The sequence below is a fragment of the Nicotiana tomentosiformis genome, chromosome 2 (assembly GCF_000390325.3).
Source record: "Nicotiana tomentosiformis chromosome 2, ASM39032v3, whole genome shotgun sequence".
Taxonomy (NCBI): domain Eukaryota; kingdom Viridiplantae; phylum Streptophyta; class Magnoliopsida; order Solanales; family Solanaceae; genus Nicotiana; species Nicotiana tomentosiformis.
The window spans coordinates 171,545,341-171,565,868 of record NC_090813.1 but is presented as its reverse complement, the minus strand read 5'-3'; the positions used below and the strand labels follow the sequence as shown (position 1 = coordinate 171,565,868).

The following is a 20,528-nucleotide window of genomic DNA, read 5'->3' as shown; positions in this document are numbered from 1 at the left end:
GTGAGATAGAAAAATAACAAAGATATAACAAATGCAACAAGACAGTGGGCTAAACTAGCGAAGCAGTAGAAAATAATAATAAAGGAATTGAGGGAAAGAGGACAGGACTCTGGTAATTGGTCTTCAAAGAGGCAGGTCCAGCAGTAACAGGACGACAACAACTGACTCCGGACTCCCAATAATGCAGCAGTACTTGGCTTGGGCCTGAGTTCCTTAGGAACTCAGTAGGCCCAAACAAAGGTACATGTCCAAAACAAAGTCATTAGATACATATTCTATATGTTCAGTCAGGCACCAAAAATATAAACAGATGATAGAAGCAAAAATGTAACAAACTATCAATACTATAACGCTATGAGAATACTTATACTGATGTGGTAGTTATACATGAAAAATAATTTACATTGAAAACCTTTCGTTGTCATTAAACACTAAACCCCTAGAGAACCAAATTTGTCAATTAATTAAGGGATAAGGAGAGAGTTATACTTAAGGTCTATGCCCCCTTTAAATCCCCCCGATGCTTCAAAGTTCCCAAGGGACTCAAGGCCTAGGGCAATGCTTGTGCTGGGGAGAGCAGCCCATCCTAGAGTTAAACTCCGCTCCCAGATACCCCTAATCACTAACGACTTATTTTTCCCTATAGGTTTAATTACCAATGATGCCCTTTCAATGTAAACTAACTACCATAATACCCCCTGCCACAAGAGTATACTTTCCTCCCAACAGAATAACATAAGGACACACAAACAATCTTTATGACTACATTTCTAATACCAAATTGAGAATACACACATCAAGTAATCTGAAGATCAGTCTTCGAGCACATATAAGAGAGAAGCATAAATATCATGATATACTGTTAAATGTCTAATACTGGGGAAATACATTCAAAGGAAAGGTAAAGAACACATAATTCAGGTGTGCAGTAAACTAGAAAGTGTAGATATTTTTACCCTGATAGACTAATTATAGATTGATTAGCTTAGATCTTTGCCCCTAGCACATGTATGGGTTAATATCACTACTTTGAACCTTTTAAAAGGGCATCAATAAAGGTTCAGACAAAAAAGTTACAACTAACCACTTTTACAAAAGTTACTAGAGATATCAAAAACATGATCAACACTCTTAATATGACTACATGTTCACAAATTTGAACATGGAATTCCTAAGGTGCTCAACAAGATCACATTCATAAAAGTATTACCCTTAAATAAACTATTATGTTGAGGTAGTATCAACAAAGAACTTCTCATAAGATTTAAAGATTTGATTCAATTTAGGTTGACAGTAAGAAGAGGACTGAGTGTTATTTTAAAACAAAGGCATAGAATCATGAAGCCAAAACAGGGAAAATATAACATCAACTATGCACAGATACTTTAATGATTTTTACAAAGGCAGAGTAAGCTTTACAAAGCCAGCAATGCCATGAGGAGGTTAAAGACAAAGAAAGTGTTATGCCAAAATAAGATCAACTCAGATATACAGACTGAGATTTAATATCTAAACATGAGACAACTATATTCAGATTAACATGAGGTACTATTCAACTATAACAAACAAAACCCATGACCTATTTTTATGAAAAGGGTAACTTAACCTTAACAGTGAATGTACAGAAGGATTATTGGTATTCCCAAGAGTTCAAGTGAGTAAAACTATCTCATATATGTGCAACCAATCAATCAGATATAAGATTATCATAATAAAGAAGATTCAGTGAGTTGTTCTCAGAATTAATAGGCACAGGTATATAGGAAGAGAGCATTTAAAACACTTGCATTTCTCAGACTTCAGTTAAATGGTGAAGGGTGTAAACTATGAACTCTTAGGTTTTGTCCTAGTGAGGATTATCAGACAGTGATTTCTACCATAAGACAACAAGATGCAGGAAAACAATGTATAGAGATGAAGATCATAATAGAACTATTGACAGAATCCCTGAAGTTTAAACAAGCATGAGAGTCACTAGAGCACATTAAGGAAGTTTAATCATATTAGCTATCTGAAAGCTATTAAGGATCATAAAGGTAACTTAATCATATAGATTGTTTAGGCTCAGAGATGCAAATCATTAAAGTCATGTAACACGTCAATACCAACTAAAAAGATTCTGAAAATATGAGGAATGACTACAGATGATCAACACTTTAACGTGAACTATGATAACACTTTATAGGCTAGTGACAAACATTATAAGCTAATACCGTTAGTAGAAAAATAATAGCATGTACATGACAATCAAGTAAAATAATAAGAAGAAAAGAGGGTGAAAGTGCACTGGCCTTTCTTAGGGCAGCATACCAAATAGAACTCGTTTAGCTATTAGGACCCAGGAACTCAGAGAATTCAACCAAATGAATACCTCAGATCAAAATCAGAATTCGAGTAAGAGCTTAGTCAAAAAAATTCAATAACTATTATACAAATTTTTGCCTTTGTTAAGTGTTCTCGATGTATTCTTTTCAGTGTTAGGTGATTGCGTAGATGATGTTAGGTGAGAACAATAAAGGCCCTATTTATAGTGCCATTAAGGCTCTAGGGTTTCAACGGATTCAAAATCATGAGTGAAAAGTGATGAAAGATTGATGATGATAGAAAAAATAGAGTGAAAAATCTGAGAGACAAAGGGGAAAAATTGGGTCGAGTTTACATGAGCATCGACTGTTGAAGCTTCGGACCAGTGAGTAAACCCCAATGTCCAGAGGTCATTGAGTTTGACCTCTGGACATCAAATCCTGATGATGAACTCTAAGAACACTCCATGCATGCTTCGATTTGACAGAACACGAAGAAAATTTAGAGATTTGATGTTGCATTTTTTGAGTCTAGGGTTTCAAGTTTGGGCATTTTGAATTTTGAGTGATGATATTTGAAATAGCCAGCTGGATTCACGCATTTCAAAAGTCAAAGAGTGGTTTCACGCTCGATCTTTGACTCATGAGAGAAAATCAGGTGATTTGAAGGTTTTCCTTTTTGAGATTAGGGTTTCAGATTAAGGGTCTTGAATTTGTGTGATGAAATTTGAAATTATCAGTAGAATTCGTGGTGTAGCAGGGACAGAAGGGATGATTTAGAGTAGTTTAAAGTGACCTTGCACAAATTTGTGCAAGGTTTTGGGAGATTGATGGTTGATGGGGATGAGAGAAAAGAGAAAAGAGAGAGGAAAAGGAAATAAGGGCATTCAGATCTTTGAGTAACGGGTTAGGGTTTGGGGGAATACGAGTCCGTCTTGAGGTTAAAGACTAGAAATAGAACCTGGGCCATTGGATCTGATGATCAATGGCCCTGATAATTTGACCATTTAGGATTTTTAGGGGGGATTTTTGGTGTCCGTTAGATGATGCGATTTTGTACGGTGGTGATGAGATCTCTGTGGCGGGTGTTTAAAATCAAAAGAAAATTGGAGATAAAATGTGAACTATCGATCAGATGGACCAACGGCTCAGATGCGAGTGTGTTTGTTTTGTGAGTGGTGAGAGAGGATGATGTGGCACACAGTGATTGGTGCAAAGAGAGTGACCTAGATTGCCACATTGAAATGGGGATAGGGTATTTGGACTGGGTATATTACGGACTGGGCTTGCACGTTTGGGCCAAAAATAATTTAAAAGATGGCCATTTTGCATTTAATTGAGAACTGCAATTTGTAGCCTTTTGTCCTTTAATCCCTTTTTTGAAATTAATTTAAATAGACTTAACAATTTCCAATAAAAAGTTGTAAAATTATTATTATTATTATATATACTACTAATTATTTTATTTAATTATTTATAAGAACATTTTATTTTCTAAATTGCAACACTAATTTCGAATTTTAACATAGTAGCCTAATTAACTAAAACTTAAAGAGTAATTCATTAAATTAATTATAGAACCTATGTAATGTATATATAAAGGTTATTTTAATAATCTTAGAATAGTAAGTATATTTGTAATTAAATAATATTAATGTTACGTGATTAATTTTAAAACTAATACTTAATAAATTTGTAAAAATAGGTTTTTATTATTAGAGAATACTTTAAAAATATTTATTGTAAATTATTAAGTACAAGGAAATTAATTTAAAAAGGGAGGGTCAAAATTGGTCGTCAACAGCTGCCCCTCTTTGACCGGAGGCGATGAAAGAGTTTTCGGAAAAAGAAATTGAACCCAAGGCCAATTTTGTCCCAACTCTAGGCATGTATTGTAGGAGTGGCATAAAGATTATGAGTTGCAGGATTGAATTAAAGGAAAATCTGGGAAGATTTTGGGAAGAGTTTTTGAGATAATGGTTTGTAAAAGAGTTTCTGGCTTTGAATTGCTTACATACCTCGAGCTTAATGAGGGTCAAGCCTCATGTAGTTCTGGAGTGAAGATTTCTGAGGAAGCGACACTCATAGGAATTGCCCCAGTATCGTATTATGACGATACGACGATACAGAGGATTGGGCACTTGTGATAGCTTGAATTTTGAGGCTTGATTTGAAGGTTTGAAAACTTTGAGTTTCACCTGTCGTCTTGATCTTGGATCCTTGGCCCGCTAATGGGTTTGATGTCCCAATAGCGTTGTAGTTTGGTCTGCTGCTAAGAAAAGTTTCACGTTGCAATGTTTTTTCCTGCAAAACAAATAACATACACGCATACCAATATATTGCAATGTAGAGTATATTAAGATGCGATGCAAATGATACCTGGCGACCGGGTAACCGTTATTTGGGATTGGGATGATGGGATAATTGATCTTTACCCGATTTGTTAGCCGGGGTGTGTACCATTCCACAGTTGTTAGAGCATTTGAAAGTTGTTTCCGCTTGTTGGGAGAGCTTAATCGGTATAGTGCGTCTCCGCTGGTTGGGAGAGCTTTGCACTGAGAAATGTCTCCGCTTGTTGGAAGAGCTTGATATTGTAGAGTGCGTCTCTGCTTGTTGGGAGATCTTTGCACTAAAATGTAAAGTAATCTCCGCTTGGGAGTGATTGACTAAACCGTAATCATGCATAAAGCTGCATGAGCAAAACGTTAAAAAATTCAAAGTAATAGCAAAGGAAATAACAACATGCCCAAGAGATACTCTTGACTGCGTAGCTAAGTTGCGGCCATCGATTGGAAGAACATCAGTGACGAGGTTTGTGACTGTCTATTTTGGCATCCGTTACGACGGAGCAGCGATGTGAGTTGCTTTGTTGGCAAAGTTTGAAGTTTGCTATATATAAGGATCCGGTTGGTGAAGACGGCGTTCGATTTGTACAGGGCACTCCAGTCGATTGAGCTGACGGTTTGCTATAAATAGAACTTCAATTGGTGAAGTCGATGGCTCGTTTGTACAGGGTGCTCCGATTATTTGAGCTGACGATTTGCTATTTACAAGTTTATCTGTATCAACTGTCTGATTCTGAGGTACTTGCAAAGGATTTAAAGGTTAGCTTTAGCTATACTAGAAATATTCATGTAAAGAAGGAAGAGAGATAATCTTAAGCAAGTGGCAGGCCCGTCATTTGCCCCAGTGTGGTCCTAATGCCTCTTTTCTCCTTGTTGACCCTGCACTCAAAGAAATATTCTTAATGGGGGTGGGGAAGTTGGTTTGTGTTGACCACAGTGTTAGTTTGCTCCGGCCTTTGACATGATTGCACCGTGAAGTTCGGTAGATGGAACAAATTACAGTATAAATATTTTTTACTTTAGAAAACATTTTGAAAATACTTTGTTTTTAAGGCAAATGCCGTCGTTCTGGATTATGACTTGTTATGATAGATTCTCCACACGCGAGCGTATCCTCTTGAAAAAATTTTCCTGGTGATGTCGACCTCCCATGATGCTTCTAACAACGCGGTTGCTTGCTATCGCGACTGCGTCCTAATTCGAACTAATGCATTACAAAGCTTTCCTAAGGTTATGACCGAACCCATTCAGGTTGCCTACGTATCCAAAATAGAATCAGGTCTGAACGTAGTTCGTGGATTATGATAAAATACGATGAAGATGACCGAGCCTGACTCAGGCAACATACATATCCAAATGGAATCAGGTTAAAGCGTAGTTCAATTATAACAGATGCAAATGATGAGATTAAGAATTAAAATGGCCGAGTCTGACTCAGATTGCCTACGTATCCAAATGGAATCAGGCCAAAACGTAGTTCAGTTACAAAAAAAGACTGAATTCGATGAGGATTGCCAACGTATTCCTTTATAAGAAAATCAAGTCGTCGTAGTTTCTGAGCAACATACAAAAGTGATATTTGGTTTTTCTATTACAAGAGAAATGGGGAAGAGAAACCGAACCCTACATGGGTTGCCTACGTATCCCTCCATGGGAAGTCAAGTTGAATGTAGTTCTGTTACATTAAAACTTAACACAATTTGTCTTCAAACATAGTATCTCTTGTTTGCATCTGAGTTGATACGCTTTGTGTTAACTCTTCCATCCATTTATTCTAAGATTAGAGATCCACCCGACAGTGCTCGGTGAACCACGTAAGGCCCTTGCCAGTTTGGTGCGAACTTTCCTTTGCCTTCTTCTTAATGGGGAAAGAGTTTCTTCAAGACCAACTACCCCGGTGCGAACTGGCGAGATTTAACTCTCTTGTTGAATACACTGGCCATCCTGTTCTGATAGCTGACCATGACATACTACCTCCAATCGTTTCTCGTCAATGAGTATGATCTTCTCCTGTCTGACCCGTATCTACTCTGTGTCATCCAACTTTGCCTCTTGAATGACTCTTAAAGATGATATTTTGACATCTGCGAGTATTACAGCTTCAGTGCCTTATACCAACATGTACGGTGTTGTCCCAGTGGATGTTCTCATGGTTGTCTGGTAACCTAGTAAAGCAAAAGGTAGTTTCTCGTGCCATTGTCTCTGATTGTCCACTATCTTCAGTAGAATTCCCTTGAAATTCTTATTGGCTACCTCGACTGCCCCATTCATTTATGTTTTGTAGGCTGTGGAATTGCAGTGGACGATTCTTAATTTTACGCAGATTTCCCTCATGAGGTCGCTGCTGAGGTTAACGCCGTTGTTAGTGATAATAGACTCCACTATCCCAAATCTGCAGACGATGTTGTTCCAGATGAAATCTGCCACTACCTTCTTTGTGACGACCTTGTAAGTAGATGCCTCGACCCATTTGGTGAAATAGTTGATAGCTACCAAGATGAAATGGTGTCCATTTGATGTTGCAGGCTCTATAGGTCCAATCATGTCCATGACCCAAGCGGCTAACGATCAGGGTAAACCCATTACGTTTAACTCATTCAGTGGAACCCTGATAAAATCCTCGTGAATCTTACACTGGTGACACTTATCTATGTAGCGGATACTGTCGCTTTCCATAGTCATCCAAAAGTATCCAGCTCTCAAGATCTTCTTAGCTAATGTGCACACGTTCATGTGGGCTATGCACGTTCCTACATGTATCTCCTCCAATAGTCTGGTTGCCTCAGCAACGTCTACATATCTCAATAAACCTAAGTCTGAGGTCCTCCTGTACAGGACTTCCCCGTTGAGGAAAAAGTATTTCGCCAACCTCCTGAGGGCTCGCTATTGACCATTAGTAGCATTCTCCAGTATTTTCTGGTCACAAGGAATTTCTTGATGTCGCGATACCATGGTTTACGATCTGGTTCTTCATCTACATGGAAGCAATAGACACGTCGATCCCTGATTTTGACCTTGATAGGATCAATGTAGTTCTTTTCTGGATGCTAAATCATATATGATAGGGTAGCAAGGGCGTTGGCAAACTCGTTCTGAATCCTGGGGACATGCTTGAACTCAATCTTTATGAACTTCTTGCATAGCTCTTTCACGTAGTGCATGTATGGAAGTATCTTGACATTCTTGGTAGACCATTCCCCTTTGACTTGATGTATCAATAGATCAGAATCTCTTATGACCAAAAGTTCTTTGACGTTCATGTTGACTGCCATTTCGATCCCATGGATGAACGCTTCGTATTCAGCCATATTATTGGTGCAAGGGAATCTTATCTTTTCCGATGCTGAATAGTGTTGTCTAGATTCCAAAATCAGGACTGCCCCAATTTCGACTCCTTTGAAGTTTGTTGCTCGATCAAAAAATAGTCTCCATCTAGGGTACGATTCTGTAATATCTTCTCCAGCAAATAACACTTCTTCATCGGGAAAATATGTAGTAAGTGGCTCGTAATCCCCATCCACTGGATTTTCTGTGAGGTGGTCGGCTAAAGCTTGTCCTTTGATGGCCTTTTGAGTTATGTACACAATGTCAAATTTGCTGAGCAAAATTTGCCATTTAGCTAGCTTTATGGTAGGCATCGACTTCTGGAAGATGTACTTGAGCGGGTCGAGCCGAGATATCAGATGTGTAGTGTATGCTGACATGTAATGCCTTAGTTTATGGGCAATCCAAGTTAGAGCATAAACAAATGTGTTCTATCATAGTATACTTGGCCTCGCATGGCGTGAACTTCTTACTTAAGTAGTAGATTGCCTGGTCCTTTCTCCCAGTCTCATCATGTTATCCCAACACACAACCGGAGGCATTATCCAAGACTAACAAATAGAGTAACAATGGCTTCCTTGGTTCGGGGGGAACCAGCACTAGCGGATTTGACAGATACTCCTTGATTCTGTCGAAGGCTTTCTGTCACTCTTCTGTCCATTTTGTGGTAGCATCCTTCTTCAACAACTTGAAAATGGGTTCATAGATTACCGTGGACTCGGCTATGAAGCGACTGCTGTAATTCAATCTACTAAGGAAACTAATGACATCCTTCTTGCTCTTTGGCGGTGGTAACTCCTGAATGGCCTTGATTTTTGATGGGTCTAGTTCTATCCCCTTTCTTGTTACAATGAATCCCAACAACTTTCTAGCGGGGACTCCGAACGCGCACTTTGCCGTGTTCAACTTCAAACTGTACCTTCGCAGGCATTCGAAACATTTCCTCAAATCGTCCAAGTGCTATGAACTCATTTGAGACTTTTTGATGACATCATCCATATACACTTCAATCTCCTTATGAATCATGTCATGAAAAAGGGTCGTCATAGCACTTATTTAGGTGGCGCCGGCGTTCTTGAGACCAAACGGCATGACTCTATAGCAGTAAATCCACAAGGCTTAGTGAAGGCCGTTTTATCTAAATCTTCCTCGTGCATCAAGATTTGGTGGTACCCAGTGAAACAATCCACAAAGACTGCAGTTCATGCTTCGCGCAATTGTCGATGAGGATGTGGATATTCGACAGAGGAAAATCGTCCTCTGGACTAGCTTTGTTGAGATCTCGGTAATCCACACATATTTTGTTCTTTCCATTTTTCTTGGGTACCGGGACGATGTTTGCCAACCATATTAGATAGTTGGTGACCCTCACCACATTTTCTTGGTCACTTCTTCCTCTATCCTCAGACTCAAATCAGGTTTGAATTTTCTAGGTTTCTGCTTGGCCGGCATGTCATCATATGACCATGCGAACACATCAATGTACTGTCGGAGGAGCTCAATTAATTTTTCCTTCTGCTCGACTTCTAAGTGAATGCTGATTCTGGTTTCTTTTATGCCTTCTTCACTTCCATGATTAACCACTTTTATCTCTTCGAGTTTAGGCTTTTTCTGACTCTCCAATTGTTCGACCTCATGCGAGAGATTTTATGGAATCATACTCTCGTCGTACTCCTCGTAATTCGGGTCATTGCGCTCAACAGTTTTGTTACATGTCATAATCGCGGAACGCAGATTTTTGGTAGTTTGATTACTGAAAAGAAAAACTAAGTATAAATAAAGCGGTAAATAAAGTTGCAATATTTGAGAAAATGATTGTTTTTATTTCTTTAAATAAGGAACATCTTAAGCGTTCGAAAGAGGTAAATGACAAAATGGTACAAGCACGGTGCATGCCTCAATTGATCGTGCGCTTTTCAAAAGAAAAATTTACAGTTCCATACTATCAAGACTCCCGACGAACTAAAGATGGACTGGCGGTTTAATTCCGTAGCTCTTCCCCTAGTTTGGCATCCCTGATAGTCGGTGTCTTGATGTCAGTCCCTTCACATCATTCTTCAATCATATTCACAAACAACTTTCCCATCCCGTCGATGATATCATTTTCTGGTACTGAACTCTAACCCGTACTCGCAACATGCTCTGGCATAAAAACCTTTTTTTCGGAGCTAACAGTATGAGTTGTCCCTTTCGAAGGCTGATATCCTATGCTGGACCTTCCTTTCTGCCCATTATGTTCAAATGGCTCTGTGATTTCGTCAGACCTGTATAATTTCTAGGACCCTCTCTTCAAAGTTGGTACAAGGGCGTGATGGATAAGCAGGTCGGTTTTGGTAAGTAGTGGTTTGGACATGAGCATATGGTCTGTCACGAACCAAACCTATCGGCCGCGATGGGCACCCAGTGCCTTACTCAATCGAGTACCAACATTACATATCCTTCTTATCGTAATGTCATTGGCAAATGGGCCAAACGGGCCGTCATGGGCTAACCAGAATAAACATAAAGGAATACTCAATATAAGATAACCCAATCTGATATAAAAACTTATACATTTGACATACGGGCCTATAAGGCCACAATGAGCACTCGTACACTGAACATAGGCCGACAAGGTCATACAACCTTTCATATACATGACATCTATCTACAAGCCTCTAAGAATACATAATTGTCATAAAGGTTGGGACAGAGCTCCGCCATACCAATCAACACATATCTTAATCATACTGACCAAATAGCAACTCCGGAGCAAATGGAGCGCACCAACACCTTCCGCTGAGCTGATAGCCTACTTGGAGGACTCTCGACCTGTCTATCAGGACCTACGGGCATGAAACGCAGCGTCCCCAGGCAAAAGTGACGTCAGTATAAATAATGTACCGAGTATGTAAGGAATGCAAATCAGTAAATAATAGACATGAGAGAAACATGGAGTAAAAGACTCAACATGTAAGTCTGAACAATTATATGAATCATTAAAATTATAATGTCATGCATATGCATATAAATGTCATACAATGCATAGGTATATGCGTTCATAACATCATCAAGCATCCCATCATATCATCTCGGACACTGTAGGCAAATCATCAAAGTATACCAGCTGATCAGGTGGTGGTACGTATATAACGCCATAACCTTCTCCCATATCCCATATACATATAATATACGCGTATATAACTCCATCTGGTCATGCATCAATGTACATATATAAATGCATGAAATGCATAATAATTTCGTTAATAAGATTTCTCGGAATGTCATAAGATCAATATGCCTTTCGGATAAACTTTATGAATTACGTATTTTCTGAGACCCATGAACAGAAGATATAATAATAATTCACATGGAGAATCAAGAATATAGACACCCCTAGTACCTCTATGAATTGACTCATTTATGAAAGTTGTGCGTTTACTCGTTTCGTTTGTATCGTATTGATCATGCCAAAAGAAAGAAGGGATAGCCTTAACATACCTGAGCCGGTTCTCTTGACAATCCTTCCAACACCCGACAATCGCGACGAAACACGTGACTGCAAGATCGGAGTAGGGAAAAATCCGAATGATATTCCTGAGAAAGATTGCACCGTACTCTTTTAGAATTTCAAATTCTCACGTTGCTATAATATTAAGATGCCTCGTATGAATTCTCTGCTAAATTAACTCACGTTACTCATATAGGCTCTTGGATGAAATTTTCTTGCTGAAGATCATTACTTGGATATGGAAATGTAAGCATCTCTTATTTTGTGTATTAAAGAAGCCCTTTTATATTAGTGGGTATGGGCCCCATTAATTTGATGACTTAGCCACTTAGTCTTTTAAATGTGCCATGTTGCTATGTGATTCAAGAGTCATTTCTTTGGCTTTCATAGGCTGCCACGTTGTGGGATCTTTAACTTATCCAAGATTATCATTAATTAACCACTAATCTCTTGATTAACTTATTAATCTCCCACTAATCTAATAATTAACCAATTACCCACATAATTAAGAATTATCTCAAATTACTTAAAATACTACTTACTTTTAACACACCTTATACATCTTGCTATCATGATCATGTGGTACCTTATATGACACTAGTCCATAAATATGGGGTATTGTAGCTTGGACCGTATTTTATCTCAAAATGACAAACTTCGACGAAATTTATTTTCTTTAATTTGCTTACCCTCTCACCTTCACGAATTTACTCATCACTTATTCGAAGTATCATAATTCTTATAATCTCAAAATAGTATCATTCCCGAACTTATGTCGATTAACTTACGACAAAACTTTAACATACGAAAATGCGGGATGTAACATCTCATCTCCGAGCATCCATCAATTTACTTATGGCGTACTTTCAGGTACGAAAACATAGGGTGTAACATCATTCCCCCCTTTGAAACATTCGTCCTCGAATGTTGACCGATGCACTTATCATTATCATGACCTATAACTCTTGCGAATACTTTAGTACTCTCCTTGCCATCTAGGCAACTGTTCTATGAATAAATCCAAAGGCCAGGGCATTCTCCCCTTTAGGCCTATTTCTCACACCATGACCTGTGGTCGGAATCCTCCCAATCTCAGAACTGTTGCTACCTTCTATCATGCAACCTGTACGACTCTGACCTTGTAAGTGCGCCTATGCGACTCTTCTCTCCTTTTTCCTCCGGCTTTTAGCCAATCTCTAGGCCTCACTTTGTAAACATATACAGAGCTTGATAAGATGTCCCTCTGGGCATCTATGGGTATACTGAAGTTCTTCGCTCGGTACTTTGTTGATCTTAGAAATATTGTTATACCTTATTTCATAGATTCGTTTATCCATCTATATGACTTTACTGCCATAACTCTTAGTTTGATTTATTGTTACTGAGGTCTGCTACCAACTCCAGGTTACTCTCGTTGCTTATCCTATATGCATAAATCTAAGTCCTTTAATGCTTCTTCATTACTGTTCATCTTAAGAATGATGGTCTAATCTCATCTTATACTTTGTAACTTTTATCCATCTATTGTTGATTCATCTCAATATTGATCTACAATCTACCACTGATAACTTGAAACTTCTTACGTAATACCTTGCCACTAGGGCTTATGTTGCATTGAGGAACATTTGAAGTGATTTTCCTGATCCACCTGAGGCCATACCATACTTCAATAACCGTATTTCATAGCCTCCCAATGTGATTCACCTTACGTGGGTATTTTAATCCTGTGCAGTCCATGAAATCCCCATTTTGTTTTATTTTTCAAATCATTACTCAATCGAAGGCCCAAACGTCATCCTTTATCTGTCACAATTACACCCTTATTATACTACCAGGGCAGCATTCCATATTTTCTAAATGCTACTAGTCTTAGATTCCTTTGAGTTTATTCAGGCTATATTGAGCTTTCTATAACTTAGAGAAACCATCAGCTCTCTTATTTTCATGAGATTAATCCCGAGGATTTATCCATTATGGTCACCTTCTCACTCGCCTTTTCTCATCCTTACTCCTATGTTCCTAAAACTTTGTCGCTCTACCATACTTTAGCTCGTGACCTTCCTTCAACTTTCTTACACCATAGATTTCCTTATGTTATTCTGAAACATCAAGCGAGACATCACATCGTCTCAAACTCTTCTTTACTCTCTTAACTAGGCCTCTCGGTACCTAGAAACCATAGGCTGGAAGATATGCCACTAATGACACCGCTATCATTCCTGGATACTGAATCTCAACTCTTTTAGCCCTCTATCTTAAGTATGGATTATTCACAACCTTCTGCACTTGAGTATCTTGTACGTTGTTCACCTTTACCTTACTTACCTTAAAATCTTGCATCACATCTTCTATCTCTTTCATGACCTCCCTTCCACATAGGTATAATTCACATCCATAACTTGAAGCTCTATTATAATAATTGCACCTCTGGTGCACACACAATCCGGTGGGAGCTTCATACGTACTTCTTATGAGGATGGTACTCTTCTAACTGGATTTCTCGTAGAGCTGTTATAAAATATAGTTGTTGTACTATCTCTCTTATACCTCTGATATTAAGAGTGATTATGCTATGTCTCAATCATGATGTCTAAAATTTTCTGGGTCCAATAATCAGACTCCTGATTTACTTCATTGAAGAAAATCTTTAGTTTTCTCTTCCTTCTGATCAGCCTTTATGTAGGCATAAGCTATCTTCCGATCTGTGCCTCTTGGTATCAGTTATTACTTTAGCCCTTCATGGATGATATGGAATGTCCATGATACAATCTTCTAATAATTCAATCCTTTGTCTATGACCTAGGCTCAATTCTTTCTTTTAACTTATACCGGAGTCTTCTACGGCTGTATGATGTCAACATATATGCTGCATGGATAATACTTTGAAATCTTAAGTGCATTCATAACGTAACTCACTCTGGATCACTGATCGAATAATTTTGTTCCTTCTCAACTTTCTTTAAGTGTAAGCAATTACTTTTCCTGGTCGTTTTGCCACTTGTTGCATGCATACTTAGCTTATCTTAGTTCCCACGCATGCCAAAAGTTTTGTGCAACTCATTTGATCTCGAATATTACTTTTGATATTTTTTACCCTTTCCTTAGCCACGGTAGGTGCCACTTTCTCATGGAGTGCATACAATATTGTAGTGAGACTGTTTTTACCTGACCATTTCATCTTTAGGACACTGTGCTTAGGTTGAAGCCTTCTTCCTTATTTCCTTAGCTAGTCTTTCATTGTAGTACTTAGGGAAGACCTTTTGACTCTTCTAAAGCTGCGATCTTATTACATCGTATACTTGACAGAATTTTTGATGTTCTTCCTCGCCTATAATTATCCGTAGTTACTTATTCCCATGCCTTTGTGCTTGTATGGTTTGCTTCTGAACTGATATTTTGGCTGTCTTCCCAGTGGCATTCTCTTTTATTTTCGTAATACTCATACGGTACCTTTAACTACACCAACTCCTATCTGAATATTTCTCAAGGGTCACAATGTCATATCTGCGAGACTGAATTCCCCATGTTGGGGTTTACTATGTTTATCTTGTACGATATATTGATTTGTCTATATCCTCTTGTCTAGCCATAACTAGACTCTTCTTGAATCAACTACTAACTACTCGTTGGTCCATTCTCATTTCTATACTTCGCGTAATCTTTATTGGGTTATTTCCTTTGTCTTAACTTACGTCTCGCACTGGATCCTTATTTATTAATAACATCTGGGACTGGAACCCTTACTTCCTCTCCTTGACGTCATGTTTGCATAATGTTCTGGAATCGTAGCATATCTCTAGGATTTGAATAAGTGCAATGTCATCCCTTTCTCATTTTTATCGCATTTGTCCTTTACTATTCCATAGTTACTTGAACCATTTAATTATGACTTAATTCCACATCACTCCATATTCCCCCCTTAGGTGAGTACTAAGATTTAGTGGTACGATGATCTACGTATAGATGTTTTACCACTTCATCTTTGGCGTCTTTCCACATCATCAATGATCCTTACTCGCCTCGCGGTAATCCTTCTGTACCAAGGATAACGAAATTCCTTACTCGCGAGGGTGACACTTAGTGTAACTGGCACATACAGTCTCTTAAGATTAACTTTGCTTACCTTGCTTGCTTTAGGGAAGCGTCTTCCTAAATGACCTTTATTATTCTTCTGTCGTCCATTCTATTATTGCCGGGACGCAATCTCTGATATTCTCATGATGCCGACTATTATCAAATCACTCAGTCCCCAATTCATGTTTAGTTTATATTCCTCACCAACCCATACCAATTTCTACTACTCTGGGGTCTAACTTTTCCTTTTGGTAATCACATTAGAGTCATGAACTTATTTCTCGAAATGAGGGTATGACTTTATGGCCTATACTCTTTTGTTGTCTCAAGGCCTGTCACCTTTCGTCTTTTCCTTCACTTGACTATAGACTCTATAATACTATCATATTTTTGATCTACCGTTGTAATCCATGTATCGCATCTTACTTATAATGCTTCATTAACTTTCTTCTTATTTCCTGCTAACAATTATGTCTATCACTTTTTTCTGAAAACTGGAACAAGACATTATTTTGCTTTTAGCTCCCCTTGCTCCATCTACTGGCTCTTCGGATTGCCTAACATTCTTTCTCTACTAGAAACGGAAGCCACAGTAAGGTAATATTTATCCCTTCCAGGCTTCCAGTGCCTATCTTTGTAGTACTCATATCTAGATGTACTATTTTAGAGTGCACCATCTGGGTGTCTCACAAGGAGATCTATTAGCACATTTGCAATATCCTTCAGAAATGTCAGCTAACGCTAACAATCCATCCCCCATTTTTGGGTTACCCTAACCCTAGCTACATCCTAATATCGTGCCTTCTCTTACACTACTTCTTTTAGCCCCCATAGGGCATAAATGAGATAGGTGTGGCCAATTGTACATACCTCTGTTATTGTTGAATGTAATTCAAAAGGCTTATATTCCTTTGCCTGAATTGTAAATATTGATAATCCTCATTAGCTGGGTACCTCATACCCTTTTTCATCTTGGTTCTTTTACTTGTTGAAATTTGTATCTATCTTCTGATTCTCTCTGTCTTACACCATAGAGGTGGATAAATATTCTTGCCTTAAGTATCCTTATCAAGAAGCTTACACGTCTTAGTACACACATGATCTGCTGGAGACCTTACCTTTACTCATCATAAGCATGATGCAAAATCTAGTTCCTCTTACTCAACTCTTCCACAGCCTTATTCAATCCCTTACCAACCATCTTTCTAGATGTAGGCATCGTCGTATTATGAATAAGATAGAGTTTAGGAAATTGAGTTCTTACAACTGAGCTCTACCACACGATCTAGAGTAAGAAGAAAGAATGACAATCCTAAATGCCTTGTAGCCTCCTGCTTATAAGTATGGTGCACAACACAACCATAAATAAGACTCTACTAGACACGACTTGTAGACTCCCTAGGACAGAACTGCTCTGATACCACTTTTGTCACCACCCAAACCTATGGGCCGCGACGGGCACTCGGTGCCTTACTCAGCCGAGTACCAACGTTACATATCCTTCTTATTGTACTGTCATTGGAAAATGGACCAAACGGGCTGTCATAGGCTAACTAGAATAAACATAAGGGAATACTCAATATAAGACAACCCAATCTGATATAAAAACTTATACATTTGACATATGGGCCTATAAGGCCACAATGAGCACTCGTACACTGAACATAGGCCGACAAGGTCATACAACCTTTCATATACATGACATCTGTCTACAAGACTCTAAGAATACATAATTGTCATAAAGGTCGGGACAGAGCTCCGCCATACCAATCAACACATATCTTAATCATACTGACCAAATAGCAACTCCGGAGCAAATGAAGCGCACCAACACCTTTCGCTGAGCTGATAGCCTACTTGGAGGACTCTCGACCTATCTATCGGGACCTACGGGCATGAAACGTAGCATCCCCAAGCAAAAGTGACGTCAGTACAAATAATATACCGAGTATGTAAGGAATGCAAATTAGTAAATAATAGACATGAGAGAAACATGGAGTAAAAGACTCAACATGTAAGTCTGAACAATTATATGAATCATTAAAATTATAATGTCATGCATATGCATATAAATGTCATACAATGCATAGGTATATGCGTTCATAACATCATCAAGCCTCTTAGAGCATCCCATCATATCATCTCGGCCACTGTGGGCAAATCATCAACGTATACCAACTGATCAGGTGGTGGTGCGTATATAATGCCATAACCTTTTTCCATATCCCATATACATATAATATACGCGTATATAACGCCATCTGGTCATGGGCCAATGTACATGTATAAATGCATGAAATGCATAAGAATTTCGTTAATAAAATTTCTCGGAATGCCATAAGATCAATATGCCTTTCGGATAAACTTTATCTACTACGTATTTTTCTGAGACCCATGAATAGAAGATATAATAATAATTCACATGGGGAATCAAGAATATAGACACCCCTAGTACTTCTATGAATAGAGTTATTTATGAAAGTTGTGTGTTTACTTGTTTCGTTTGTATCGTATTGATCATGTCAAAAGAAAGAAGGGATAGCCTTAACATACCTGAGCTGGTTTTCTTGACAATCCTTCCAACACCCGACAATCGCGACAAAACACGTTACTGCAAGATCGGAGTAGGGAAAAATTCATATGATATTCTTGAGAAATATGACATCATACTCCCTTAGAATTGCAAATTCTCACATTGCTATAATATTAAGATGCCTCGTATGAATTCTCTGCTGAATTAACTCACGTTACTCATATAGGTTCTTGGATGAAATTTTCTTGCTGAAGATCATTACTTGGAGATGGAAATGTAAGCATCTCTTATTTTGTGTATTAAATAAGCCCTTTTGTATTAATGGGTATGGGCCCCACTAATTTGATGACTTAGCCACTTAGTCTTTTAAATGTGCCATGTTGCTATGTGATTCAAGAGTCATTTCTTTGGCTTTCATGGGCTGCCACGTTGTGGGCTCTTTAACTTATCCAAGATTATAATTAATTAACCACTAATTTTTTGATTAACTTATTAATCTTCCACTAATCCAATAATTAACCAATTACCCAAATAATTAAGAATTATCTCAAATTACTTAAAATGCTACTTACTTTTAACATACCTTATACATCTTGCTATCATGGTCATGTGGTACCTTGTATGACACTAGTCCATAAATACGGGGTATTGTAGATTGGACCATATTTTATCTCAAAATGACAAACTTCGACGAAATTCATTTTCTTCAATTTGCTTACCTTCTCACCTTCACGAATTTATTCATCACTTGTTCGAAGTAGCATAATGTTTATATTCTCAAAATAATCTCATTCCCGAACTTACGTCGATTAACTTACGACGAAACTTTAACATACGAAAATGCAGGATGTAACATCTTATCTCCGAGCTTCCATCAATTTACTTATGGCGTACTTTCACAAACGAAAACATGGGGTGTAACATAGTCGTTGTGGGTTTTGGTTGTTGTTGGCTTGAGGAGAGTTTTATTGTGGTTGAGGATGGCAATATGGTTGGGTGTTATATACTTGAGTGTAAATGGGTGGTGGTGAATGATTGTTTGGGGAATACGAAGGGTTTCCGTGATGTGGGTTGGGTTAATAGTATGGGACGACTGCTAAGAGCTCCTCTTTCTTCTTCTTTCTACTACAGATCGACCATGATTGAATGGCCTTGCTGGCCACTTGCAGTGCTGCCATGGATTGTACTTTACTAGATTTTATGCCCTCTTCTAAGAAATCTTCCATCTTGACCAGCTCGAAGAATTTCTGTCCCATAATTCCTATCATCCTTTCGAAGTATATATTCCCTCCTGGGCTTTGTTGAAATTCTTGACCGACGTGCATATTCTTGGAATGACTCGGGTGGTTTTTTCTATAGGTTCACCAGTGCGAATCGATCAGGATTGATCTCTGTGTTGAATCAAAAATGATTCATGAAGTCCTCCGCCATATCTTGTCAATCTCATAAGGCACCCTGACCGTGACAGGTGCTGTAAAGGTAGGTTCAAAAATGGCATATACAGGGGGAACGTACCGCTCATGGGGAGGGAGGGGGTACATACCGCTCATGGGTGGCGGCATGTGCCACATGCATGTGCTGGTTAGTGGTGAAAGTGACTCCGTTATGAGGAGAGGTATGAGTTGCATTGGTAGTAATAGGCAAGTTTTGTGGTGTCTGAACGTACTGTGGTACGTAGGGAGTGCGGATAAGGGGATTTGGTGGATTAGCAGAGGTCACTGGAGGTATGAATTGAGTGGTAGGAGCTGAAGTTGGGGTGTTGTTATTTTGGCGTGATGTGGAAGGAAAATGGTCAGGGAGTGAATCCAAAGAAGGGAATCGAGGTGGTTTAGGAAGTGTTGTCACGACTAGGTGCGCTAGTTACCTGATATGCTGTACCTCCTCCATTAGAGACTCCATTTTCTGGGCAATCCTAGCCAAGTGTTCATCATTCCTAGTGTCGTCGTTTTCTTCTGTTTTCCCCGAGCTGTCGGCTATGACCAGAGCATGTTCAGTAGGGTTTTCGGCGACTGACATCTTTCCCTTTGACCTTAGATTTTATGGTGGTTCTGCCAGTTTTAGTCGACACAAACCAACATTCTTTTCTTTTCGGGGGTAATAATAAAGCAAAACAAAAATAAGAAGAAAGAAAAGAAAAAAGAACAAGAGTCAGTTTCTTCATTTATACAAGCAATAAATCACACAGAGCAATTAATTCTTGCATTAAGGCTAACACGTTCCCTTGGATTCGCGAGGACCTCCCATTGCCAGAGGTAGGCCTAAATCGCAGATATTTGACAAAAATTTAGACTTGACACATTTAGATCCAAAGCAATCTGTTTTCATTGATAATTTGGACTGATACAAATGGGAACAAAGATTACTTCACTATTTCATAGAACTACATGGGCTTAGACAACTTGTCCTTTTAGAAAGTAAATAGAGAACTGGGGATAAAGGTACAAAGCGGGAAAGAAAGG

The 20,528-nt window shown here is 38.6% G+C and overlaps 1 protein-coding gene across 1 annotated transcript; it reads right to left on the bottom strand.

The window, feature by feature from the left end:
• Positions 1-7,695: 7,695 nt before the first annotated feature.
• LOC138906081 (uncharacterized) lies at positions 7,696-20,085 on the bottom strand. The gene is made up of 2 exons (XM_070194603.1): positions 19,934-20,085; positions 7,696-8,359 (listed from the first exon to the last, which is right to left on the bottom strand). Exons 1-2 carry the CDS (start codon positions 20,083-20,085, stop codon positions 7,696-7,698), a joined length of 816 nt encoding a protein of 271 aa, XP_070050704.1.
• Between the last annotated feature and the right edge of the window lie 443 nt (positions 20,086-20,528).

Excerpts from the sequence above, each read along its gene's own strand:
- LOC138906081 (XM_070194603.1), bottom strand. The coding sequence starts at position 20,085 with ATGTCAGTCGCCGAAAACCCTACTGAACATGCTCTGGTCATAGCCGAC. Across the intron at positions 8,360-19,933 it reads GAGGAGGTACAGCATATCAG|GCATTACATGTCAGCATACA; the intron begins GTAACTAGCGCA and ends CCATAAACTAAG.